Below are 26,425 nucleotides of genomic sequence, written 5' to 3'. Positions count from 1 at the left end.
CAGGCTCCTGACTTCAGCGTGGCCCAGCTTTGTCTCTTGTGGGCATTTGGGGAGTGAACCAACAGGTGGAAGATTTCATCTCTCTTCTGCCTTGCGAATAAAATCAAAATAAATAATAAATACAATTTAAACTAGCCTTTGTTAATACGTTTGAGGTGAGCTGCAGGTCTCACTGTTCACTTAGATAGGCTTGTTTAAACCTTGCTTTGCACTTTTTGAATAGGGAGTTTGTATTTTTAATATGCTTCTGACTTAGGTGTAGCTAAATTTTAAGAAGGCACAGTCCAAACAGTCCAGGGATGGCAAGTTTACCCCAGAGGTAGACTAGGAATTAGATCTGTCAAATCAGTCCTGAGAGAATAAGACTGAACCCCTCTAAACAGACTGGATAAAGAAAATTAAAGGAAAAAAAAAACAATACTCAGGTGTGACATAGATTTGTAGACTGGCAATATCACTGATTCAAAGTTGGGTGGATGGAAAGAGAAAATAGTTGATTATGAAAGATTTTGAGTTGTACATATCACAATGGGGTGGCCAGTTAATAAATTAAAATATGTAATCAGAAGCCAAAAATTATTCAAGGCTAACGAATGAGATACATTGAACATTTAACTTGAAACCTATTTAGGTGTTGGGGAAGCAGCTTTCAGATTCACTTAGGAATTCTGATTATTTCAAATGCACACAACCCTTTTTACTTATTTGAGGGGCAGACAGATAGTACATCCCCTGATATATGCCCCAGATTCCTGCAGCTGGGACAAGGTCAGAGCCAAGAGCTGGAAGATAACCTAATTATTTGAGCTATCCTAGCTGCCTCAGGATCGGCTGGAGTCAGAAGCCAGATCCGGGAGCCAAACCCAGGCCCTTGGATGTGCAACAAGCATCTTTAACTAACTGCTAAGCTAATTTCTTATTCTTAAATGTACATTTTAGAAAGTCACGTTGTTTGTGTTTGCACCAGAGACTGTCATGCAGTTTACATTCTCACATTCTTACTTGATTGCACATGTACACATAATTTCAAAAGAAGTGCTAAATCAATTAATTTTCCTTGGTAGTATTTTTTGCTTACATTAGAAATACCAGTAGTAAAATATCTGTAGCAATAAAGTAATTCTTATCTCCATTCTCCATGTAATGTAAACATGCTACCCAGGAGCTCACTTGAGGAAATTTACTTTCACTAAATATATATGGCTTTGTTAATATCAGTCAATAAGTGTGAATACAAATGATTAGTGGGATTTAGTTTGCAAACTCCATTTTATTCCATTTGTATTTTTTAATTAGTTCATAAATTGGTACACATGGGCAGTTAAAAATGGTTATCACTTTGATAATCAGAAGCCTCTGGTATAACATATTCTTCATGAGAACACTGTAAAACAATACACGGCAATAATCTCTTTGAAAACAATGGCTGCAAACATCCATGTTTCTAAGAAAATATAACTTTACATATATATGGATTTTAAGCAAGCTATATCTCTTACATAAATCAGACAGTACAGTATGCAATCATAATGCTTACTTTATGGAAACAAAATGAAAATAATTTTAATTATGACCTAAATGCTTTTAAATAGAGTCCTCTGGGATTGGATGTAAAACAAAGATATTTTCCTAATTTATAACTGACCTGGTCAGAAAAAGCTGCAAAGCTAGTAAATCATTTTGGCCATTACCAAGTGTGTTCAACTCAAGTTCTTTAGATACAAAATGCAGTGTTCCAATTCCAATGAATTTAGAGAACTGAGCAATAAGAGAACAGTCTTCAGTGTTGAAGACTTTTTAAGGAACTGAACTCTAGCTTTTGAGAGTCTTTTATAAACCGCTCCAGTATGGTTCAGAGATTATTTTATGAGCTCTAAACATGCTAGTTCCTAGGTTTTCTCAAGAAAAGAGAACACCAGCAATAGCAGGATGGACCATCCCACTCCCATGTCACTAGGAGACGATAACCGTGAATGAATCAGAAGTGCAACTGAACAGGAAACCTTTCAGAACAGAATGAATCAACAGATTGTTCTGCTCAGAAAGTTCCTCATTTGAGGGCCTCAAATAAGGATCACTAACGCATTTGGTACAAGAGTTACTGGAGTGACCTCATCTTGTAGGGATGTTTAGTTATTACCTCTGGCACATGAGACTAATGAGCTAAAGGGAAAAAACATCTCATATTCTCCCCTGAACTCAATTTCAGCTTTTTAAGGTGGCACGGCACCACTACAGCTCCTTTTCCAAAAGGTAGATGAAAGATAGGTATGGTAGAGGACTTTGAAATATTTTTCTGGTTTAATTTTCTCTGAAAAGGTAAATTACACATAATGGGTAAGACTTTGCTGAAAGAAAAGTGACAAGTAAAAACTGATAGAAATTCAAGATAAACTACTGGAAATACAATAATGAATTTTGGCCTGCTAACCCTCATGCTATATATAACAAACACTAAAATTCATGCAACAAAGAAATTGGTGATGTGAGGACTTTTTCTGCAGATCTCCTGGGAAAAAAAATGTACTATTTTCTCATTTGCCTTCAGAATGAATTATTCTTGCTTTTGGCTGACTTCCCCAAACTCTCCCAGTCATTTCTGACAAAAAAAAAAAAAAAAAAAAAAAAACACTCATTCTTAGTAGGAGAAGACCAGGTAAATTTATATGAAAGACAGCAGGTGTCTTTTGAGCTCCTCTGTCTGCTAGAGGAGCAATCAACTGAATTACATCAAACTCCTTCCACAACTAAAATGGCAGGTAGAATTGGAACAGGAATTGTCATTAATATACTTATAACAAAATAAATCTTGTTCTGAAGCCACAAGGGGTGGTAAGAAGAGACTGTATAAAAGCTACTGGGTTCTCTAGAAAATGGATACAGTATACAATTGAATGTGAGAATATAAACAACTCACACTTGGGTTATAAAAATAGACATGGTTCTCAGACAAAAAACAAATGAGTACAAAAGAATTCTCCAAACATGAATTATTTTTAAAAGACATTTTAAAAGACAACAAGATGTCATCTCAGAGCTCCAAAGAGCAGTCTGTTGAAATGGCTAAAGAGGGGAGATGAACTGGAGACAGACAGGTCAAGAATCCAGAACTTATCTGTCCTGCTCTTTCTGTTTGGCAGTGCACATTGGTAATCACAAATAGACTGTTATGGGTAATATATATAAATAATAATGGCTGATTAGTTGATGGTGCTTGGTGAATGAATGAGAAAACCCAGGTTATTTGTGATCTCTGAAAGTTGAACACTTATAGCTTCTACACTTGACATGAGAAATTATTCTAGGCTTTGTTACCTAGAATCAACCCTGCCATTCACAACTCATGCTCCATGCCCCACGGTTTCTATTGTGCCCTAAAAAAAATCAGCCTAAATACATAATGGAAAATAAATCCAGCCTTGAAGAGGAGGAGCAGACCAGTAATTCATGCTCAGTTTTCATATATAACAAAGAAATACTGAAATTAATGGTCTGTCTCCTTTTAGCTGTAAAGGAGATGCCATGAACTAAAGAAAAGTCATGAGACAAAGTCAAGACGATATGGGTAGCAGCACCTTTCCATACCCGCCTGGATGTTAAGGAGCCATTCACTCCTTATTCCTTTCAAACAACAAAGTTTATCAGTTTGAATAAAAATAAATGGCTCTAAAGTTAAAGAGTCCCTAGAGATAACTAGCAGTACATGAAATATGCCCTGTGTGGGCCAAAAAACAAGCTGCAGAATCAGTTAAGACCAGAAGAGGCAGCCCAAGGTCTTATTTAATTATGGTTGTAGCATAGTGTAGCACAAGATGGGCAGCCCTTTATCCATCAATAAACAATTCAGCACCATCCATACACGGTTCAAAATATTACTGAAGAGTGGGCTTTCATCTTTGGTACCACTTCTTGATTTATTCTTGGTTTGCAATAGCTGCAAAGTAGCAGAAACGCTGGTACCTTTGCCTTGTCTGTGAGTACAAATGCTGGGACTCTGATTGCTGCAACTACTGAGGCCAAATAAAATAATACTGTAACACACAGGAGTGATGTATCCAGTTCTCAGATTCCAGATAATAGCAGCCATGCCCCTACAGGAGCGGGATCATCCATCCCCATTGGTTAAGGCCTTCGGTTTGTTGTCCTCAGAGTAGAACAAAACACTGTGTTCCCACGGACAAGGAACTCCAGATGAACCCACGGTGTAACATTTGGACAGGGATTTTAAGTACCAGATAAACCAGGCACAGAAACAGGACTGGCCTGTTGCCATCACACTTGGAGAAGCTTCTGTTTTGGCCCCACAGACTAGAAACTTCTCAGTGTGTTCTGGTTTCAGTCCCCTTCCTGAGTGAAGCAGCCAGGGAGTAACCAGGTTCCAATCTAGTACTCTGGGTTAATTCTCTCCATGGTCCTCTTCCACCCAGGCTACAATTTTCCCTTCCCATCCAGGAATGGCATCATCATCATGGAAGACCTAGGGAAACAACAGTAAGAAAATACAGAGTAAGGCAGGGAGTCTCACTAAACAACTGTTGCTGGTAAAAAGATCTCAAACAAAGGATAACAGAGTACGGAAAGCCTTGAGTTAGCTTCTAGGTAGATTTGGCTTTGTTTTTGATTTTGATTTTGTTTCAGCTGGTAACTGATATATATCTTTTCCTTAGTTTCACAGCTATAAACCATCCCTAACACTGCTTTGCTCATAGGGATTTATAAGAATTACTAAATTATGGGCCAGCACCATGGTGTAGTGGGCTAAACTTCTGCCTGTGGTGCCAGCATCCCATATGGGCGCCAGTTTGAATCCTGGCTGCTCCTCTTTTTTTTTTTAATATTTATTTTATTTATTTGAAAGAGTTACAGAGAGAGGCAGACACACAGAGAGAAGTCTTCCATCCGCTGGTTCACTCTCCAAATGGCCGCAATGGCTGGAGCTGAGCTGATTCAAAGCCAGGAACCAGGAGCTTCTTCTGGGTCTCTCACATGGGTGCAGGAGCCCAAGGACCTGGGCCATCCTCTGCTACCTTCCTAGGCACATTAGCAGGGAGCTGGATCAGAAGTGGAGCAGCTAGGACTTGAACTGAGACCCAAATGGGATGCTAATGCCACAGGCTGGGGCTTTAACCCACTGCACCACAGCGCTGGCACCTGCTCTCTGCTATGGCCTGGGAAAGCAGTAGAAGATGGCCCAAAGTCCCAAAGAAGATGGCCCTGCACCCATAGGGGAGACCCAAAAGAAACTCCTGGCTCCTGGCTTCAGATAGGCCCAGCTCTGGCTGTTGCAGCCATTTGGGGAGTGAACCAGCAGATGAAAGATCTCTGTCTCTGTCTGTGCCTCTGCCTCTCTGTAACTCTGCCTTTCAAATAAATAAATCTTAAAAAAAAAAAAAAAAAACTGAGAAGGGGAAATTTTGGTACAAGGCATTGGAAAGAAAGGATTGGAAGGAAGACCAATCTTAACTTTCCTCAGGTGCAGTTCTTTCATTTTCTAAACTACAAATAAAGTAGGGTTATTAAAACAGCTCAGGGAGAAAATCTTTACCAAAAAAAATATAAGGTTTTCCAGCTTTTCTCTTTCTGTAACCACAGGAAAGCACTTGCAACCCATAACTCTCTACCAAGGGGAAAAAAAGGTTTTGCCTGGCAAATGGATCATGAAGAGAAGTGTTAGCTAAGAAAATACTCAAAAGTTGAGAATAAGCATGATCTCAAGCACAGATGACTACACAGACGCTTCTTTCATCATGAGAAACAACCAGCTTATAATATACAGTTTCATATATTCATGCCTGTTTGTTTCTTTTACTCTATGTAAGAAGTGAGTTTTGTAAGATGTGGGTACAGACAAAAAAGGGCCCTTCATTTTATAATAAGTTCTTTATTTGCCTTAACAAAATAAAACTTTTTTAAAAAGAAAATTCTTAATCAAAGTAATAAACCCTAGACTAAAGCTATCAACATCTCAGACCGTTCTGTGCCTTCTTAGTCTAGAGCCATCAGAAGTGATTGAAGTCTCTGGCAATCCAGACCTAAGTAGGGAACACAGGTACTTCTGGGTACCAGGCCCTGAGCTGGGATGACCAGTAATACCACCTACAATCTCTGTAGATTCTGTACCTCCTCTTTAACAGTGCCAAACTCAGGATCCAATGCTTTGAAGTGATACCGGTGATTCCCTTCCCGATCAATAGCTGCTTTAAAATCCTTCAGTGTCACTTCCCCCAACCTATAACGAAAGGAGAATACACTAAAACACATTATTAATCAATAGGTTGGAAAGATAACGTGTTATCTGTAAACCCAGCCTCCTGCCATAGTCAACAGAAATAGCATGGCCTTGTTAGGTCAGAATCCCTGATAACCTGCATGGCATCTGGGATGATCTGAGAATTTAAAGTAGATATATTGCTTCTGCAGCAGCCAAATCACTTTCCCGTGTTTTTCTCTGGGATTAAGACAAAAGGGCTCTGAAATAAAATCTGCTGAACAACCATGTCTAAGTTCTCTTAATTTCCTTCTTCGCCACAATATTTCAGTTCTCTAGACTGGTTTTTCTCTGGGATTAAGACAAAAGGGCTCTGAAATCAAATCTGCTGAACAACCATGTCTAAGTTCTCTTAATTTCCTTCTTCGCCACAATATTTCAGTTCTCTAGACTGGTAAATCAAGTGTCACCATCTTTATCCTTCTCTCTTTAGGAAGCTGGCTTCTCACCCAGACCAAATTAAGCAGACTCTCTAGGAAAGGAGAATCCTATGAGCTCTCTGAGTAGTTGGTTAAAAGTCTTTATTTCAGGCCAGCGCCGCGGCTCAATAGGCTAATCCTCCACCTGCAGCACCGGCACACCGGGTTCTGGTCCCAGTTGGGGTGCCGGATTCTGTCCCGGTTGCCTCTCTTCCAGGCCAGCTCTCTGCTGTGGCCCGGGAGTGCAGTGGAGGATGGCCCAAGTGCTTGGGCCCTGCACCTGCATGGGAGACCAGGAGAAGCACCTGGCTCCTGCCATTGGATCAGCGTGGTGCGCTGGCCGCAGTGGCCATTGGGGGGTGAACCAATGGAAGAAGGAAGACCTTTCTCTCTGTCTCTCTCTCTCACTGTCTACTCTGCCTGTCAAAAATTATTTCAAAACTATGTCCCTTAGAGAAAAATATATTAACTGAGTTTATGGAAAGCTTTTAACACAAATTCTCAATGGGGATTAGCTTCAGCCATGGAACTGTAACAAAAATGAAGGAGTGCCAGGCTGAAACCAGCAGCCATCGGCAGGAGATTTGACCATTTAAAAAAACTATTCTTCCAACCTTGGAGCACATTTGCAAGTTACCAGTATTGGAAGTACTATGATCCTGGAATCTCACCTCTTTGGTATATTGACCATGAAGGGTGTAAGTGACCGGTCAGTGAAATAGAGCACTTTAGTGCAGGTGCTGCTGACAGCTGGAGAGCTCTGTGAATGAGGCAACTCTGCAATCAGAGAGACCATGTGGTTAGGTCATCCCATTTGCTCCAAACCAGCCCATCATTTCCAGTGATTCCAAATATCTCAGGAGGATGGATCACACCCTTGTCAAACACCATGTCCATAGGGTATGATCCAGACATCACCACTGGTACCACTATGACAAGTGGTGCTTTGGACGTGGACACTATCACAAGGATCATCGCTTCTCACCATTCCAGGTTTTTCTAGCAGGGGAAAAGCAACTGATCTGAAAGGCAAGTTGTTGAAGATCAAGAAGAGAAGCCCGGAGAGAGTTCAGCTGAGGCAGAGTAGACACACAGCAGGATCTGCAGACTCTGTCAATATTTACATGTTGGAGGACAGTAGAAGAGAAGTCATGTGATTCATGGAAAGAAAAATAGGAAGAAGAACCACAAGAGCAAAGGATCCTTAGAAATCAGATCCCAGGCCGGCGCCATGGCTCACTAGGCTAATCCTCTGTCTGCAGCGCCGGCACCCCAGGTTCTAGGCCCAGTCGGGGCACCGGATTCTGTCCCAGTTGCCCCTCTTCCAGTCCAGCTCTCTGCTGTGGCCCGGGATGCAGTGGAGGATGGCCCAAGTCCTTGGGCCCTGCACCTGCATGGGAGGCCAGGAGAAGCACCTGGCTCCTGGCTTTGGATCAGTGCGGTGTGCCGGCCGCAGCCGCCATTGGAGGGTGAACCAATGGAAAAGGAAGACCTTTCTCTCTGTCTCTCTCTCTCTCTGTTCACTCTGCCTGTCAAAAAATAAAATAAAATAAAAGTAAAAAAAAAAAATTCAGATCCCACAAGGCCAATGCTTCCAACTTAAAAGGTAGAGGAGACCTACCTTAACTCTTAGCTACATAGCATCCATATGTGTTGGTCCTGTGGTCTTTCTTCTTTTTTTTATTAAGAGGCAAAAAGACAGATGAAGAAAAAGAACTCCCACCTGCTAGTTCACTCCCCAGTTGCCCACACAGGCTGAGAGAGGCCGAAGCCAAAGCTGGGAACCAGGAATGCATTCAAGGTTTTGCATGTGGGTGACAGGAACCCCATTACTTGAGCTTTCACCATTGTTTACAAGGGCAGAAACCTGGAGTCAGGAACTGGAGCCAGGAACCAAACCCAAGTACTCCAATGTGGGATATAAGTATTTTAACTGCTAAATTAACTGCTCATTCTGGTCCTGTGGTCTTTAACTGAAGTTTCTAACTTCTCTCTATCCTCTAAAAATAGTTTTGGAAAAATATAATAAATGAGTGTTTATAGTTATGTCTTTAAGAAAAAAGTAGGAAAGATCTATCATAAACCTTTATTATAAGGACCAAAGATAATTAAACTTCCACATATCTATAATCTCTCCAGCAATTCTACCTATACATATTTTATTCCTAACTTACCCTAAGCATTGATTGCAACCAAACTGGCAATCTCAGGAGAACAGTTCTAGGAGAGAGATTAAAATAAGGCTGGCGCCGTGGCTCACTAGGCTTCACTAGGCTAATCCTCCGCCTGCGGCGCCGGCACACCAGGTTCTAGTCCCAGTTGGGGCGCCGGATTCTGTCCCGGTTGCTCCTCTTCCAGTCCAGCTCTCTGCTGTGGCCCGGGAGTGCAGTGGCGGATGGCCCAACTCCTTGGGCCCTGCACCCGCATGGGAGACCAGGAGGAAGCACCTGGTTCCTGGCTTTGGATTCGCGCAGCGCGCTAGCCGCAATGCGCTGGCTGTAGCGGCCACTTGGAGGGTGAACCAATGGAAAAAGGAAGACCTTTCTCTCTATCTCTCTCTCTCACTGTCTAACTCTTTCAATAAAATAAAATAAAGGAGAATGGGGACAGCATTGTGGCACAGCAAATTAAGCCACTGCCTGCAACACCTGCTGCTCCACTTTCAATCCAGATCCCTGATAACACACTTAACGAAAGCAGCAGCCCCTGCCACTCTCAATGGGAGAATCAGATGAAGCTCCAGGGCCCCTGGCTTTGGCCTGGCCCAACTCCTCCTGTTGTGGCCCTTTGGGAAGTGAACTGGTGGATAAAGATCTCTCTCTGTAAGTCTGCCTCTCAAAGAAAATACATAAATCTTTCTTTAAATTGTAAAAAATAAAATAAGGGAAAGCCAAAGGGCTTCATTAACACAGGGGTGTAAGATAAGGAAATTTCATCTATTTGCATAGCAGTAAGTGTTCAGATTTCTCCCTAAAGAATGTCATGATCCAGCCAGCCGCAGCAGCATAGTGGGTAAAGCCGCCAGCTGCAGTGCCAGCATCCCATATCGGTGCCGGTTCAAGTCCCAGCTGCTCCACTTCTGGTCCAGCTCTTTGCTATGGCCTGGGAAAGCAGTGGAAGATGGCCCAATTCCTTGGGCCCCTGCACCTGCATGGGAGACCTGGAAGAAGCTCCTAGCTCCTGGCTTGGGATAGGTGCAGCTCCAGCTGTTGCAGCCAATTAGGGAGTGAACCAGTGGATGGAAGACCTCTACTTTCTCTCTGCCTCTCGTTTTTCTGTGTAACTCTTTCAAATAAATAAATAAATCTTTAAAAAAATATATAAAATAAAAAGAATCCCATGATCATACCATGAGTCTCCTTTGCCCCAGCAACCAGCATAGTGTCTGGCACATAGTAGTAGTGCAATAAATAAAATTTTCACTTTTAGCATTAAGTTATATAACTCACCCATTAAGCAAACATTTGCTGAGCACCTACTATGTGCTAGATATCAAAAATAGAAAAATCAACTACATGGTCTTTGGTCTCCAAGAAGTTACAATATAGATGATAGGCACAATTTAAAATTACAATATACATTACAATATACTAATTCAGAACCGTACAAACTGCATGAGAAGACTGAAGATGGATAGGTTAATTCCACCTTGAAGAGGTCAAACCACAGTTAGAAAATCTTTTTTTTTTTTAAAGATTTATTTATTTAATTATTTGGAGGTCGGAGTTAGAGAGAGACACACACAGACAGATGATCTTCTATTAGTTCACTCCCCAGATGGCTACATGGGCCAGCACTGGGCCAGGCTGAAGCCAGGAGATTCATCCGGGTCTCCCATGTTGGTGGCAGGGGACTAATCATTTGAGCCGCCTTCCACTGCTTTTTCTAGGACATTAGCAAGGAGCAGCAGCCAGTACATGAACCAGCACTCATATGGGATGCCAGCGTCATAGGTGGTAGATCTACCCACCACACCAGAACACTACTCCCACAAATCTTTTTTTCTTCAAGATTTATCTGTTGGGGCTGGCATTGTGGCATGCTGCCTTCACCACCAGCATCCCATATGGGTGCCAGTTCAAGTGCCTGCTGCTCCACTTCTGATTCAGCTCACTGTTAATGTGCCTGGGAAAGCAGCAGAAGATGACCCAAGTCCTTGGGCTTCTGTACCCATGTGGAGACCCAGATTAAGTTCCTGGTTCTTAGCTTCAGCCTGGCCCAGCTCTGGCTGTTGCAGCCATCTGAGGAATGAACAAGCATATAGAAGATCTCTCTCTCTTTCTCTTTAACTCTCCCTTTCAAATAAGTAAAAAATATCTTTATTTTTAAAGAGTTATTTTTATTTATTTGAAAGGCAGAGCAAAGATAGGGAGAAAGAGATGGATGTTTCCCATATGAATGGCAGGGGCCTGAGTACTAGGCCCATCATCTGCTGCATTCCCAGGCACATTAGCAGGAAGCTGGATTGGAAACAGAGCAGCCAGGACTTGAACCAGCACTCTAACCTCCATTCCTACATAGAATGTCACATCACAAGTGCAGGCCACAGGAAATCTTTTTTAAAGCATCACACCAGGGCCGGGGCCGCGGCTCACTAAGCTAATCCTCCGCCTGCAGCGCTGGCACCCCGGGTTCTAGTCCCTGTTGGGGCACCAGATTCTGTCCCGGTTGCTCCTCTTCCAGGCCAGCTCTCTGCTGTGGCCAGGGAGTGCAGTGGAGGATGGCCCAAGTGCTTGAGACCAGGAGAAGTACCTGGCTCCTGCCATCGGATCAGCGCGGTGCGCCGGCCTCAGCGTTCCAGCGCGGTGGCCATTGGAGGGTGAACCAACAGCAAAAGGAAGACCTTTCTCTCTGTCTCTCTCTCTCACTGTCCACTCTGCCTGTCAAAAATAAAAATTGGCCGGCGCCGCGGCTCACTAGGCTAATCCTCCACCTTGCGGCGCCGGCACACCGGGTTCTAGTCCCTGTTGGGGTGCCGGATTCTGTCCCGGTTGCCCCTCTTCCAGGCCAGCTCTCTGCTGTGGCCCGGGAGTGCAGTGGAGGATGGCCCAAGTGCTTGGGCCCTGCACCCCATGGGAGACCAGGAGAAGTACCTGGCTCCTGCCATCGGATCAGCGCGGTGCGCCGGCCGCAGCGTGCCGGCCATGGCGGCCCTTGGAGGGTGAACCAACGGCAAAAGGAAGACCCTTCTCTTTGTCTCTCTCTCTCACTGTCTACTCTGCCTGTCAAAAAAATAAATAAATAAATAAATAAAATAAAAATAAAAATTAAAAAAATTTTTTTTAAAAAAGCACTTTTTAAAAAAACACAAGCTAGGGGTCAGCATTGTTGCATAATGGGTTAAGCTGCCACATATGACACCAACATCCCATATGGGTGCCTGTTTGTGTCCCAGCTGCTCCACTTCCAATCAAGCTCCCTGCTAATGGCCTGGGAAAAGCAGTACTTGGGCCCATGCAATCCATGTGGAAGACCCAGAAAAAGCTCTTGGCTTGGCCTGGCTCAGCTCGCCCTTGGGGCCATTTGGGAGTCAACCAGTGAATGGAAGATCCTTTTCTGTCTTTCCTTCTCACTCTGTAACTCTTTCAAATAACTCTTTCAAATCTTTTTTAAAAAGATTAAATTTATTTATATGAAAGTCAGAATTACACAGAGAGAGAAGGAGAGAGAGAGAGAGGTCTTCCATCCACTGGTTCACTCCCCAACTGGCTGCAACAGCTGGAGCTGTGGTGATCCGAAGCCAGGAGCCAGGAGCTTCTTCCGGGTCTCACACGTGGGTGCAGGGGCCTAAGGATTTGGGCCATCTTCTGCTTTTCCAGGCCATGGCAGAGAGCTGGATCAGAAGTAGAGCAGCCGAGACTCAAACCAGCGCCCATATGGGATGCTGGCACTGCAGGTGGCGTCATTACCTGCTACACCTCAGCGCCGGCCCCAATAAATAAATCTCAACACAAAACAAAAAACCACAAGGCAGAGAAGTTAGCAAGGGCATCCAGAAGAAGGGAAAGATACATGTAAAGGCTAGAAATGGGGTCATCATGTATGTTTGTAGAGAACTGAATAAACTAGTAAGGCTAGAGCATTAGGAATACATTGAGAAGTTGTGGGGGTAATAAAGTCGACAAAGGACAAATTACAAAGGACTCAGACTGGCAGGCTAAGCCTTTAAGATATCAATCTTTTTTTTTTTTTTTTTTTTTTTTAACAGGCAGAGTTAGAGAGAGGGAGAGAGAAAAGCCTTCCTTTTCCATTGGTTCACCCCCCAAATGGCTGCTATTGGCGGCACGCTGCGTCGATCCAAAGCCAGGAACCAGGTGCTTCCTCCTGGTCTCCCATGGGGTGCAGGGCCCAAGCACTTGGGCCATCCTCCACTGCACTCCCGGGCCACAGCAGAGAACTGGCCTGGAAGAGGGGCAACCGGGACAGAATCCAGCGCCCCAACCGGGACTAATAAGATATCAATCTTTTTTTTTTAAATGAAGGCATTTCTTCTTTATTTATTTATTTATTTATTGACAGGCAGAATGGACAGTGAGAGAGAGAGAGACAGAGAGAAAGGTCTTTCTTTGCCATTGGTTCACCCTCCAATGGCCGCCGCGGCCAGCGCGCTGCGGCTGGCGCACCGCGCTGATCCGATGGCAGGAGCCAGGTGCTTCTCCTGGTTTCCCATGGGGTGCAGGGCCCAAGCACCCGGGCCATCCTCCACTGCACTCCCTGGCCACAGCAGAGAGCTGGCCTGGAAGAGGAGCAACCGGGACAGAATCTGGTGCCCCAACAGGGACTAGAACCCGGTGTGCCGGCGCCGCTAGGCGGAGGATTAGCCTGTTGAGCCACAGCGCCGGCCAAGATATCAATCTTAAGCTATGAGGAGATACAAAAGGGAGTCGTATGATCTGACTGGCATTTCAGAAAGGTCAATCTAGCTGCAAAGTATGGATTAGAAGAAAGAAACTCTGAAAACCAGCAGTCCTGCTAGGAGGCAATTAAAACAACCTGGAAGATAAGGCAGGGCTCCATGTAGCCCTTGAGCCAGATAAAAGGATGGATTTAAAAGACCTTCAGAAGGTAGAAGTCTTGATACTAGAGACACAGTTGAACACAGAGAAGAAAAGGTATAATGGTTTCAATAGGATATGACTCCCAAATTCATGCAGATGTTTAAATTCCCAAGTCTTGTGCTGATGGTCTGGGAGCATAGAAACTTAACCCAATTTTGGTGTTTGGAAGGTGTTCCTAGTGGGAAGTCTTTGGGTCGTCAGGGGCATGCACTTGGAAGGTAGTTTGCCTCAGAAGGTTCGTTATGTAAGCTTCAGCTGGGCTCAGCCACTTTGCTTCCTGGCTCACCATGTGATCATTCTCCCTCTGCATGCACCCTGCCACTGCCATCCTCCAGCCTCACCAGTTGGTGGAACCAGTGGGACTGTGAACCTCTGAAACCATAAGCCCAAATAAACCTTTTCTCTTCAGAGTTTGTCTTAGGCATTTCAGAGCAGTAACAAAAAGCTAATACAGAAGCAGAAAGTGAAAAATGCCTGAAATCTACAGTCTGGGAAGACAGATGCATGGTTATACTATTCCTTAAGGCAAGGGGACAGAGTGAATTATGTCATCTATTTATTTTAAATGTTTATTAGGTACCTATTATGCATTAAGTATTAGAGGTACACATATATACTAGATACAATCCCAACCCATAAGGAGCTCAAAGTCTAGACAAGATAAAAAGCATTACAGTAAAATAAATGTGAAAACAAAGTTGCTATGGACTGAATTGTGTCCCACAAAATTCATATACTAAACCCCTAATCCACTATGTGACTATTTTGGAGATAAGACCTTTACGGTGGTAATTATGGTTTTATGAGATCATAAGGGTGGAGCCCTGACACAACATAACTGGTGCCCCTTTAAGAACGGACACCACAGGGCCAGCACTGTGTTACAGCAGGTTAAGCTGCCATCTGCAACACTGGCATCCTATATGAGCACAAGTTCGAGTCCCAGCTGTTCCACTTCTGATCCAGCTCTTTGCTAATATACCTGGAAAGGCAGCAGCAGATGGCCCAAATGATTGTGCCCCTGTACCCATATGGGAGACCTGGATAGAGTTCCAGGTTCCTAGCTTCGGCCTGGCCCAGCCCTGGCTATTGCAGTCATTTAGGGAGTGAACCAGTGGATGGAAGTTCTCAAACTCTCTCTCTCTGCAACTCTGCTTTTCAAATAAATAAATCTTAAAAGACACACAGAGAAAAAGACCAGAACTCTTTCTTCTAAGCCATGTGAGGACAGGAAGAGAGCCTCACCAGCATGTAACCACACTGGCAGCCTGATCTTGTACTTCCTTCCAGCCTTTTCAACTGTGAGCAAATAAATTTTTATTATTCAAGCCACCCAGCCTATGGTATTTTGTTGTGGTAGGCTTAACTAATACAAATGTGATGTACATATTTGTGGAGAACAGTAAAGAGTAATCATGGTGTCAAATGCCACACAGAAGTCTAGAGTATGCAAAGACTGGTTTGGTAAAAAGGTCATCAGTGATACTAGTTTCAGATGACTAGTGAGGAACAATGACGCTTAGTTCTAATGTTTAGATTTATAATCCAGTTGGAATAATTTTTGTTATGCCATGAAATATAAGGTGACTTTTTAAAAAAGATTTATTTATTTGAAAGGCAGAGTTAGAAAGGCAGAGGCAGAGAGGGAGAGAGAGAGACATCTTCCATCCGCTGGTTCACTCCCCTGATGGCCGCAATGGCCAGAGCTATGCTGATCCAATGCCAGAAGCCAGGAGCTTCTTCTGGGTCCCCCATGCGGGTGCAGGAGCCCACGGACTTGGGCCATCTTCCACTGCTTTCCCGGGCCATACAGAGAGCTGGACTGGAAGTGAAGCAGCCAGGACTTGAACTGGCGGCCATATGGGATTGCTGGCACTGCAGGCAGTGGCCTTACCCTCTATGCCATGGCGCCGGCCCATAATAATTCTTTATTATGCTTTTAATGTCTCCAAGATCTATACTGATGCCTCTTCTTTCATTTCTAATATTGCCAACTATGTCTTATTTTTTTTTCTAATCTGGCAAGAGGCTTATCAATTTTATTAAACTTTTAAAGGAACCGATTTTAGGTTTGATTGACTTTTTTCAATTTTCTGTTTTCATTGTCATTGATTCCCATTCCTATATCTATTCCTTCCTTTTGCTTGCTTTGGATTTAGTTTGCTCTTGTTTTTCATGTTTCTGAGGCTGGAAGCTCAGATAATTGAGACCAGTGATTGGAGTCCTTTCCCCTGATTTTCATGTATGTACTTAATGCCACAAATTTTATTCTAAGCACTGCTTTTGCTGAATCCCACAAATTTTATGTATCATTTTTAAGATTTATTTATTTATTTGAAAGTCAGAGTTACACAGAGAGAGAAGGAAAGGCAGAGAGAGAGAGGTCTTCCATCCTCTGGTTCACTCCCCAGATGGCTGCTATGGTTGGAGCTGTGCTGATCTGAAGCCAGGAGCCAGGAACTTTTTCCGGGTCTCCCATGTGGGTGCAGGGACCCAAGGACTTGGGCCATCTTTTACTGCTTTCCCAGGCCATAGAAGAGAGCTGGATCAGAAGTGGAACAGCCAGATCTCGAACCAGTGCCCATATGGGATGCTGGTACTGCAGGTGGCAGCTTTACCCGCTACACCAAAATGCCGGACCCTTATGTATTGCATTTTTAAAAAAGATTTATTTAGTTGAAAGGCAGAGAGGGAAAGAGAGAGTAAGACCTTCTATCCACTGTTTCACTTTCCAAATAGCTTCAATTAATGGGGCTGAGCCAGGCTGAAGATGGGACCTTAAAACTCCATCCAAGGCTCACGTGTGGGTGCAGGAGCACAAGTGCTCAGATCATCTTCTGCTGGTTTCTTAGCACCTTAGCAGGGAGCTGTATCAGAAGCAGAGCAGCCAGGACTCAAATTGGCGCTTGTGATAAGGGATACTTGTGGATCAGGTAGTGGCTTAACCTGCTCTGCAACACGGCTAGGCACTGAGTTTTCCTTGTATTCAAAATATTTTGCAATGTTCTTTATTAATTACTCTTTGACCCACAGGATATCCAGATGTGCAATGACCAATTTCTAAATATTTGGGCATTTTCCAGATATTTTTCTGTTTCTGATCTCTAGTTTTATTTCATAATGGTAAGAAAATACACCCTATATTATTCCAATTCTTTCAAATTTGTTGAGTTTTATGGCCATAACATGGACTACCCTGGTGAATATTCCAAAGCATTCGAAAAGACTGTACATTTTACCATGATTAGTTGGAGTTCTCCACATGTCATTTGGAAGTTCTTTGATAGTGTTGTCCAGGCTTTCTATATTCTTAATATTGTTCTGCCTTCTAGTCGTATTGATTACTGCAGAGTATTAAAATCTCCAACTATAATTGCAGATTTATCTATTTCTCCTTTTTATCAGTTTGTGCTACATTTTGAAATTGCTATTAGGAATACACATTTTTAGGATTGCTGTCTTTTTGGATGAATTGACCTCTTAATCATTATGTAGTCTCTCTCTTTATACCTGGAAATATTCTTTGTTCTGAAGTACATTTCATCTGTTACTAATATAACGATACCAGTTTCCTACTGATTTGTGTTTCCATGCATTTATTTTTCCATCCTTTTACTTTTATATTGATAAATTTACAGTGAGATTTGTATAAATCATACATAATTGAATCTTACTTTATCATCCAATTTGACAATATCTAATCTTTTGATACACTCAGGCCATTCATATTTAGCATAATCATTATATGTTTGAAGTAAAACCTGCCATCTTTCAGTAAATATTGATAATAATCTATTGTTCAGGCGCTAGCACTGTGGCATAGAGGGTAAAGCTTCTGCTTGCATTGCTGGCATCCCATATGGGTGCCAGTTTGAGTCCTGGCCACTCCACTTCTGATCCAGCTCCCTCCTATGGCCTGGGAAAGCAGTAGAAGATGGCCCAAGTCCTTGGGCCCCTGTACCTGCATGGGAGACCCGGAAGGAGCTCCTGGTTCCTGGCTTTGGATTGGCACAGCTCTGGCCATTGCAGCCATTTGGGGAGTGAACTAGCAGGTGGAAGACCTCTCTCTCTCTGCCTCTCCCTCTCTCTCTGTATAACTCTGCCTTTCAAATAAATAAATCTTAAAAAAAAAATCTACGGTTCAGTGGTTTTCAAACTATGGTCTTCAGATCAGCTACTCTACTAACAACTTGAACACAGTACCTCTTTCAATTTTCATGGCTACTTCATTAGCTAGTAATTCTCACCCACATTTACCCTTGAGAAATAGAGGTTAGAGGGTAAAGGGTTCAGCTCCTGAGTTCCGCAAGGTCCTGAGTGGCAGCACTAGTTAAAATATAGCTCTGTTTAACTCCACAGTTATATTCTTTTCACTAACAAGGCTAGCTCCGAATTAGTATGATACTGGTAAAAATGATTTTATAAGGGGCCAGCGCTGTGGCATAATGGGTAAAGCTACTGCTACAGTGCCGGCATCCCATATGGGCACCAGTTTTAGTCTTGGCTACTCCACTTCTGAACCAGCTCTCTGCTATGGCCTGGGAAAGCAGTGGAAGATGGCCCAAGTCCTTGGGACCCTGCACCTGCATGGGAGACCCAGAAGAAGCTCCTGGCTCCTGGCTTTGGATCACAGCAGCTCTGGCGTTGTGACCATTTGGGGCGTGAACCAGTGGATGGAAGATCTCTCTCTCTCTCTTTCTCTTTCTAGTTTTGACTCATATATAGCTCTATGATCCTTTTTTTTTTTTTTTTTTTTTTTTTTTTTTTTGGACAGGCAGAGTGGACAGTGAGAGAGAGAGACAGAGAAAGGTCTTCCTTTTCCATTGTTCACACCCCAGTGGCCGCTGCGGCCGGCGCACTGTGCTGATCCGAAGCCAGGAGCCAGGTGCTTCTCCTGGTCTCCCATGGGGTGCAGGGCCCAAGCACTTGGGCCATTCTCCACTGCACTCCCGGGCCACAGCAGAAAGCTGGACTGGAAGAGGAGCAACCGGGACAGAATCCGGCACCCTGACCGGGACTAGAACCCAGTGTGCTGGTGCTGCAGGCGGAGGATTAGCCTATTGAGCCACAGCGCCAGCCATGATCCATTCTTAGTTAATTTTCTATATGATGTGAGGTAAAGGTCTCATCCCACTTCATTGTGATATCCAGTTTGAAATTACCACTTGTTGAAGAGACTATTGGTCAAATGGTTATAGATAAATGCGTTTATTCTTAACTCTCAATTCTATTCTGCAAATTTACAAGATTATTTCCTTATATTTCACTTAATGATTATATACTTAAGATTATTTCTGTATCATAAATAAGGAAGCTAAACTAAGATACAGTGAGATTAGTTAACCCAATTGCCCATGGTCACACATTCTATCAAGTGACAGAGCGAAAACTGAATCCAAGATCTGTGTGATTCTGTACTGCATATTTTTCTGTTTTATGTCAAGCTTTGCATACGAGTTTGAAGTGCCTTTGGACCTACAGAGAGAGTGATTTTGTTCTCATTCAAAAACAATCATGAAGCTCAGAAAAGGGCTAGAATTAGAGATAAAAGTGCTAAAATAATCAGCACATAAAGGTAGCTGAATCCATGGGAGTAGAAAGATTGCCTAAAGAGATTATGAGGAGGCCTAAGTCTATGTGCCTCAAATGGAATTCCAAGACACATCAACGTTAAAGAGTTACAAAGAAGAGGAGGAGAAAAGGAGACTCTGGAGAGTTCAGAGACAAGTCAGAGAAAAATCGGACATCTACTTCTCTAGACTTCAGGTCCAGTGAGGGCAGGTACCACGTGCATCTTGTTCATCTCTATCTCCAGTGTCGAACACTGATGGTACATAATGAACAATCAACTAGTATCTGTTGAATGAATAATAGGTTGGCATGGAAGTTTAAGGAGAAGAAAGTTTTCAAGAAAAGAAAATAGTTTGGGATTGAGACAGTTAAAATATTTTCAATCCAAGCTCTTCATTTACTGTTATTCTAACAATAGAATGGACTGTTTTTATGAATCTTAGCTTCTTAACCTATACAATTTTGCTCTTTGCCTTCAGTATTTGTAAACATGATATCGTGTATGAAATATGTGATAGTGCCTACCACATGGCCATTACATTATAAAATGTAGATGATATCATCAATAATTATCACCTAAGGGCTTTTCTAGAGTGAAGGAAAAAAGAGGGGAAGCATTTCCTTTCATTGTATTTCTTTAGTCCAGACGTGAATTTGATGCTTACTAGTTACTGAAATACTGAGATATAGGAAGCATTTGACCTAAACCCCTGTTCCCTCATCTGTAAAACAAAAAATAATAATCTGCATAGACTCAGGAAGTTACATAATTAGAAAGTGACAGAACCATTGTGCACCAAAACACATGTCCATCCCTCTGTGCTACTCTGGCCAGATAGCTTACTTATGTGATGACTGAACAAGTTCTTTTTGCTCAAATAAAATGAAATCAGTAAAAAAAAAAAAAAAAAAAAAAAAAGAATAGGAATGCCATTTAAGAATATGAAATGCTTTTGAAAAGACAAGCAGAGATAAGATGTGAAAAGTAACTACTTCATTAGGCAACAAGAAAGTCAAGGGTAACATAACAGAAAGAACACTCAGTGGGGTAACTGAGTGAGTTAGGCTGTAGTAGACTGAGTAGTAAGTGGAGAGTGAGGAAGAAAAGGAAATAAAGACTATTAAGAAGTTTGATGTAGAGAAATTAGTCAGTAGCTAGAGAACTGGCAGAGTTATATCATGCTTTGCATTTGATGAAATGAGAGGAATTTCAGTTTGTTTACAAATGTGGATATCATTTAGATTAACGCACTTGTTAAAAGAAGCTATAAAATCATTTGCAATATTTTGAATTAGCAACATATATGCATAAAAGAATTTTTCCAGAGAGAGAGGAATTTATTAAATTTTTGAAGAAAAAGAATTTCCAAATATTTAGGCCCATTTATATTAGCAGTTTATACTAATGTAGAGAAAGTACTGAAGTACAAACCTGTGTAGAAAATAGAAATGAACCATTTCAAAGAACTGCTGGAAAAAGAAACTGAAACTATTTTGGTACTAAAATAATCTGTTTCATTTCCAGTACAGATACTTCACCCAAGAGGGAAAGATATCTGGATTGTAAGTTTGAGAATGCTGCTTTATTTACTCTCAAAATTTTTACATTTTATATTTGTGCAACTATTTTAAGTGTGCTACTTTAAGACTTAATTATAATGTGGTTTTTAAAATTGTACATGTAACATAGAAAACTGGTTCACATCAGCTTTTTACCATTCGGTCCTTGTTATCATTTAAGTAATTACAGATTAGGCCTGAGTAAAATATTTAAAAGGTGAACATTATTAAACCAAAAGGTAAGATATAAATTAAAATAGAAATTACCAGGCAGAGTAGATTTCCAACAAGTTGGACCAAACAGGAAAAAAAATGTTGAGTGGGCACCAAGCAGGTTAAAACACACTTCCTAAACATGGCCACTAGATGGTGTAAACTTTGTATGACTTAAATTGAGTGACTGACCTTTAAATCCTCAAAGTTTTCAGGAAAATCTCCAAAGAAATTAAATTCACTGTCTCTAAGAAGAAGTGGAAATTTTTTGTGCTATTTTTGACTGTAGAATGAGCTGCAGCTGTATCCAAGTTTTTGTGTTTTACATTTTGCTCTGTTCAGTGTAAATGTTTTGAGCGTGTATGTTTTCCGAAGACATTTTGACCCCTCGGAGTCAGTGGCATCCTGCACATGGCTAAATGGCACTTGGGGTGGTGGTAGTAACAATGGTGTATCTTCCCTGTCAATTTCAGTACTGCTCAATTCCAGTACTGCTACAAAAATAAAATATTATAAAGTGAACCATTATAAGAAACATTCTATCCCCCAAAATAATGGTACCACGAAAGATACTACGTTTCTGGTCACACGCTCAGACACCTTACTGAGCAATAATGAGTACTTACTTGAATGAGGGGGCCAGGACTCCTGGTATTCACTATCTACTTGAGTTCTGGGGGACTTGCCTCGAACCTGGAGAACCATATAAAAATGACAAGAATTATACACTTTTCTATAACTTCTTCCATGGTATTATAAAATTGAACATGTTTATCCCAATATTCATGTACATTTATAAAAGGCTTTATAGTTGGGACCGGCATACTAGGCTAAGCCTCTACCTACACCACTGGCATCCCATATGGGTGTCAGTTCATGTCCCAGCTGCTCCTATTATGATCCAGCTCCCTGCTAATGACCTGGGAAAGCAGCAGAAAATGGCCCAAGTGCTTGGGCTCCTGCATGCACAAGGGAGACCTGGAGGAAGCTCCTGACTCCTGGTTTTGGCCATTGTGGCCATTTGGGAAGTGATCTGGCAGTTGGAAGACCTTTCTCTCTGTCTCTCCCTCCCTCTGGCTGTAACTCTGCCTCTCAAGTGAATAAATAAAATCCTTTAAATTAAAAAAAGCTTTATAGGGGCCAGCGCTGTGGTACAGTGGGTTAATGCCCTGGCCTGAAGCACCGGCATCCCATATGGGTGCCAGTTCGAGTTCTGGTTGCTCCTCTTCCAATCCAGCTCTCTGCTATGGCCTGGGAAATCAGCAGAAGATGGCCCAAGTCCTTGGGCACCTGCACCCGTGTGGGAGACCTGGAAGAAGCTCCTGGCTCCTGGCTTCTGATCAGCACAGTTTGGGCCATTACGGCCAATTGGGGAGTGAACCAGCAGATGGAAGACCTCTCTCTCTCTTTCTCTGCCTCTCCTCTCTCTGTGTAACTCTGACTTTCAAATAAATAAATAAATCTTAAAAAAAATGCTTTATAGGCCGGCACCGTGGCTCAATAGGCTAATCCTCCACCTTGCGGCGCCGGCACACCGGGTTCTAGTCCCGGTTGGGGCGCCGGATTCTGTCCCGGTTGCCCCTCTTCCAGGCCAGCTCTCTGCTATGGCCAGGGAGTGCAGTGGAGGATGGCCCAGGTGCTTGGGCCCTGCACCCCATGGGAGACCAGGAAAAGCACCTGGATCCTGGCTCCTGCCATCGGATCAGCGCGGTGCGCCGGCTGCAGCGGCGGCCATTGGAGGGTGAACCAACGGCAAAGGAAGACCTTTCTCTCTGTGTCTCTCTCTCTCACTGTCCACTCTGCCTGTCAAAAATAATAAAAAAAAAAAAAAGAGAGAAAAAAAATGCTTTATAGTTTATGATGCATTTTCTACATACTTTTCTCATCCCATACCAAGCTTGTACAGGGGAGGAGGGGAAAGAGGAAGAAGTAGCAAAGGGAGACCTGGGAGGGGAGGGGATATCAAGAACAACAGCTCCTTAGATGGGTATGCAGTTGCTTGGAGCAGGAGTCACCATGAACTCTTTCCCTGGATTGTTATACCATGATGAACAGTCTGCTCCACTGAGAGGAAAAACAAAGAGAAAAGCTTTTAGCCAGGTCTTATATTGGATTTATTTGTTTGGCAAGGTCTTATATTTTCTAGTGTGGCCTTCATCTACATTAAAACATTTTTTATTAATCTTATTTATTTGTTTATTTGAAAGTCACAGCTACAGAGAGGGAGAGACAGAGAGAGAGATCTTCCATCCACTGGTTCATTCCCCAGATGGCCACAAAAGCCAGGTCTGGGCAAAGCTGAAGTCAGGAGCCAGGAGCGTCATCCAGGTCTCCCATGTAGATGGCAGGGGCCCAGGTACTTGGGCCATCTTCCGCTGCTTTTCCCAGGCCATTAGCAGGGAACTGGACTGAAGTAGAACAGGGGTTGCTTTACTCTTTCAGCCACAACATTAACATTTTAAAGCCAGGCTTGCTCAGGAGCTTGCCCCAGAGAGCCACCAGAGTGAAAGAAGTACCTTTCTTTCCTGCTTCTTCTGTGTCTCCATGACGTGCAAGCGCTCCATGAGGCTCGAGATGCCCTGCTCCAAGCTGTCGATGGTGTGGTGCTGAGGATCGTGGCCACTGAAGCTATTGCGCAGGCTGCGGAGAGCATCGCGAACAAGCTGCAGGTCAGTGCTCTGTGGGCAGAGACAAGGTGCCGTTGGCTTAGCCCACTGCCACATTATTGTATGTGTCCCAACCACTGGGCTCAAGAAAACAGAGGAGAGAGGAATCCAGAGCAGACCTTTCACTTTGGTGGAGGTGTGATCTGTAGGAAATGTTACTCCACGAAAGCAGGCCTACTGTTTGCCCACTAATTCCTAATTTTGTATAACTGCCTTAGATCTTTATGTACACTACAGAGGCAGGGATCAGGTAACTGATATAAACAGCCTAGTCCACTGCTGAAGGTTGGGGTCTTCCGGCTTTAGCTACAAGTGGCAGGCCCACACTCAACTCATGGGAACCTACCCCTCTGTGGGTGATCGAAGCAGCTCCTTTTCCTGCCGTCGGAAAGAGAAAACCGTTGCTTTGAGAGTTGTGACTAGTGTAGTTGGTCACCTATAGTAGCAAGAAGAAATGGTGCTTGTTAGAGAGAGAATTCCAAACCACGATGTCCTGCTTAGTTTTTTTCTCTCTCTCCCTGACATTGTATATAGTTAACGCTTTTACTGCTTATTAAGATATAAGTCTCACAAGTGCACATTTCTTTCCCTTTTGCTCAGTGCCATTTTGGTGCTACACTTAGTGCTTGGTACACACACTGGATGCAGAGTGAATGAAATGGGAACCTCAGTCTACAGAGGCCTCCAACCTAGGTTCTGTCAGAGTCACTGGAGGGCCTCAGAGCACTGCCCCAGCACCTCCTGCCTTTGCTTTGGTAACAAAAAATAAGAACAACCTTTTTGAGCTGGACTCAGTTTCAGATGGACCTAATGGGACTATATTTAGTTATCCATGTGGATTATCCTACATATTCTTCATAATGACAGAGAGGGTTGCTATTATCTACCTTTCCTTTTTGAGTATTATTTCTAAGATTCAGAAAGTAAGCAAGTTAAGGTCACAAAATCTGGAAGTGTTTGGTAAAGATGGGTTTTAAAAATAGATTTTCTTATCCTGGAACCTACAGGAACGCTTGACCCTCTCACGAGTCTTCTAACAAAGCGGCCTGCAGCCTTGGTTCAGCTCTCAGTCAGAAACAACCTCTTTGCCTCATTAATAAGGGTTCTAGGTTACCTCATCTGCCTCTCTCTTCATACAATGAGCCAAAAGGACATCTTTGTGTTCTAGCTCCCGTTCTAGATCCACCTGCAAGACACAGACCCAATTAGAAAAGGACTTCTGACCAAAGGGGAAGGAATGTCAGTGGCTAAATGTTTTTACCTGCTGGTAATTGGCATCAGAGAGTTTCCGGAGTGCTTCTTCCAACTTGGCCTGGTGCTGCTGCAAGAGGCGATCCTTCTGCCCTAGCTCTTTCTGCAACAGAGACAAAGCTTTCAGATGTGTGGCAAAACCAAGGACACTCAGCAGTTCCCCCTTTGCAATGCAGTTTCTGCCTCGGTAAAGTAGAGCCCTAGGAGGAACAGTCATCTCCTCAAGCTATACCAGGAAGACTTCACATGCCGCAACAGTCTCACACAGTGCTGAGGATTCTTGGAAGGGAATCCCCATTAAAGGCCACTCTGCGCCATCCATGCTGATTAGAGATAAAGGTAAGACAAGAACGAGGCTTCAGACTCCTACTCCTTCTCCTAACTACAGTATCTTTCCTTCAGGGACAGTGAATCAAGGGGGACAGAAACAGATTTCCTTCCATAAAGCTAGGGTGGAACAGAATACTTAAATACTCTTTGAGCCACAGCAATCATGGGTGGGTCAGAGGGAAGTCATTTTCAAACCAACAAATAGGCACTCTTACCTGATATTCTCCCAAGAGCCGATTCCTCTCATCTAGCTTCCTCTGTAGATCCACCTGCAAGAGTAGAGGAACAAGTCACGGGCATGCAGGTGTTGTCCACCAATCCTTAAGGAACCCAGCTGCTACAATTTGAACATGATTTGGCTCCCCAACTCATGCAGACTTTGAAGCCGCAAAGTCATGGGCTGGTGGAGACTTGATCCAACCATGCTGTCTAGAAGGCAGCTCTCAGGGGGAGTTCCTTAGTTCATTGAGGGCCAGGCTCTCAGAAGGTACTTCTCATGAGAGAGCAGATTACGTCAGTCTGAGTCGGGCTTGGCGGCTCTCCCTCTGCCCCTGGCTTGCCATGTGACCCCTCCTCTGCACTCATTCTGCCACTGCCATCCTCTGGCCTCACCAGATAGCTGAGCCAATGGGGCCACCCAGTCTGGGACTGTGAACTGCAAAACTGTAAGCCAAAGTAAACCTCCTTTCTTCGTAAAAAACTTGTCTTGAGTGATAAAAAGCTAATGCACCAGCTACTCAGTAATCAGAGTTAATGCTGGTAGTCACAGTATACAACATGAAGAGGGTATGATTATGGAAAGATACATGGCTTCTATTTATGTCTTTAGTGAGGTAATCACTATTCGAGCCACAGTTTAGCCTCACTGTCACCAAGGTTGAAGAAGGACTCAAAGACCCTGCCACCTCGCCTGACATGGGCTTCTACCTAAGAAAAGAGATGAGTCTGATGGAGAATAAAATGCAGACACTGAGGGCAGGCCTCCCAGAGGCAAGAGAAGGGAGACGAAGATGGGAGACCCCAGAGCACTTCATGCAGTACCCTATCCTGTTCGTGGGTATCAACAAGGTCAGAGTTCACACACAGAAC

General features: G+C 43.2%; 1 protein-coding gene and 1 long non-coding RNA gene across 20 annotated transcripts in view; one reads left to right on the top strand and one right to left on the bottom strand.

The window, feature by feature from the left end:
• The window catches only part of LOC127483215 (uncharacterized), a 32,092-nt gene that overhangs the window by 1,829 nt on the left and 3,838 nt on the right, over positions 1-26,425 (top strand). Inside the window, exons 2-4 of one of the 6 annotated variants that reach the window (XR_016234671.1) lie at positions 20,847-20,879; positions 23,646-23,758; positions 24,924-25,345. This is a non-coding gene — a long non-coding RNA (uncharacterized LOC127483215). Of the gene's footprint in view, positions 1-20,841; positions 20,880-23,531; positions 23,759-24,923; positions 25,346-26,425 lie in introns of all 6 variants that reach the window. The other 5 variants (XR_016234666.1, XR_016234667.1, XR_016234669.1 and 2 more) reach the window with 5 other exon arrangements.
• Positions 1,251-26,425, bottom strand: part of DIXDC1 (DIX domain containing 1) — a 90,261-nt gene continuing 65,086 nt past the window's right edge. For 7 of the 14 annotated variants that reach the window (XM_089333762.1, XM_070078086.2, XM_089333783.1 and 4 more), the window contains 9 exons: positions 25,552-25,605; positions 25,017-25,109; positions 24,870-24,941; positions 24,102-24,191; positions 23,606-23,767; positions 21,716-21,782; positions 7,359-7,464; positions 6,121-6,250; positions 1,251-4,477 (listed from right to left, as the gene is read on the bottom strand). In XM_089333762.1, coding sequence (XP_089189888.1) covers positions 4,397-4,477; positions 6,121-6,250; positions 7,359-7,464; positions 21,716-21,782; positions 23,606-23,767; positions 24,102-24,191; positions 24,870-24,941; positions 25,017-25,109; positions 25,552-25,605 — 855 coding nt within the window. In that variant the 3' untranslated portion in view covers positions 1,251-4,396. Of the gene's footprint in view, positions 4,478-6,120; positions 6,251-7,358; positions 7,465-12,300; positions 12,632-21,715; positions 21,783-23,605; positions 23,768-24,101; positions 24,192-24,869; positions 24,942-25,016; positions 25,110-25,551; positions 25,606-26,425 lie in introns of those variants that run through there. The other 7 variants (XM_070078092.2, XM_070078088.2, XM_070078125.2 and 4 more) reach the window with 4 other exon arrangements.

Source organism: Oryctolagus cuniculus, chromosome 1, assembly GCF_051225735.1.
Source record: "Oryctolagus cuniculus isolate XC-2025 breed Fujian yellow rabbit chromosome 1, ASM5122573v1, whole genome shotgun sequence".
Lineage (NCBI taxonomy): Eukaryota > Metazoa > Chordata > Mammalia > Lagomorpha > Leporidae > Oryctolagus > Oryctolagus cuniculus.
Note: the sequence above shows the minus strand (reverse complement) of the source record. Positions and strands in the feature narration are given on the sequence as shown.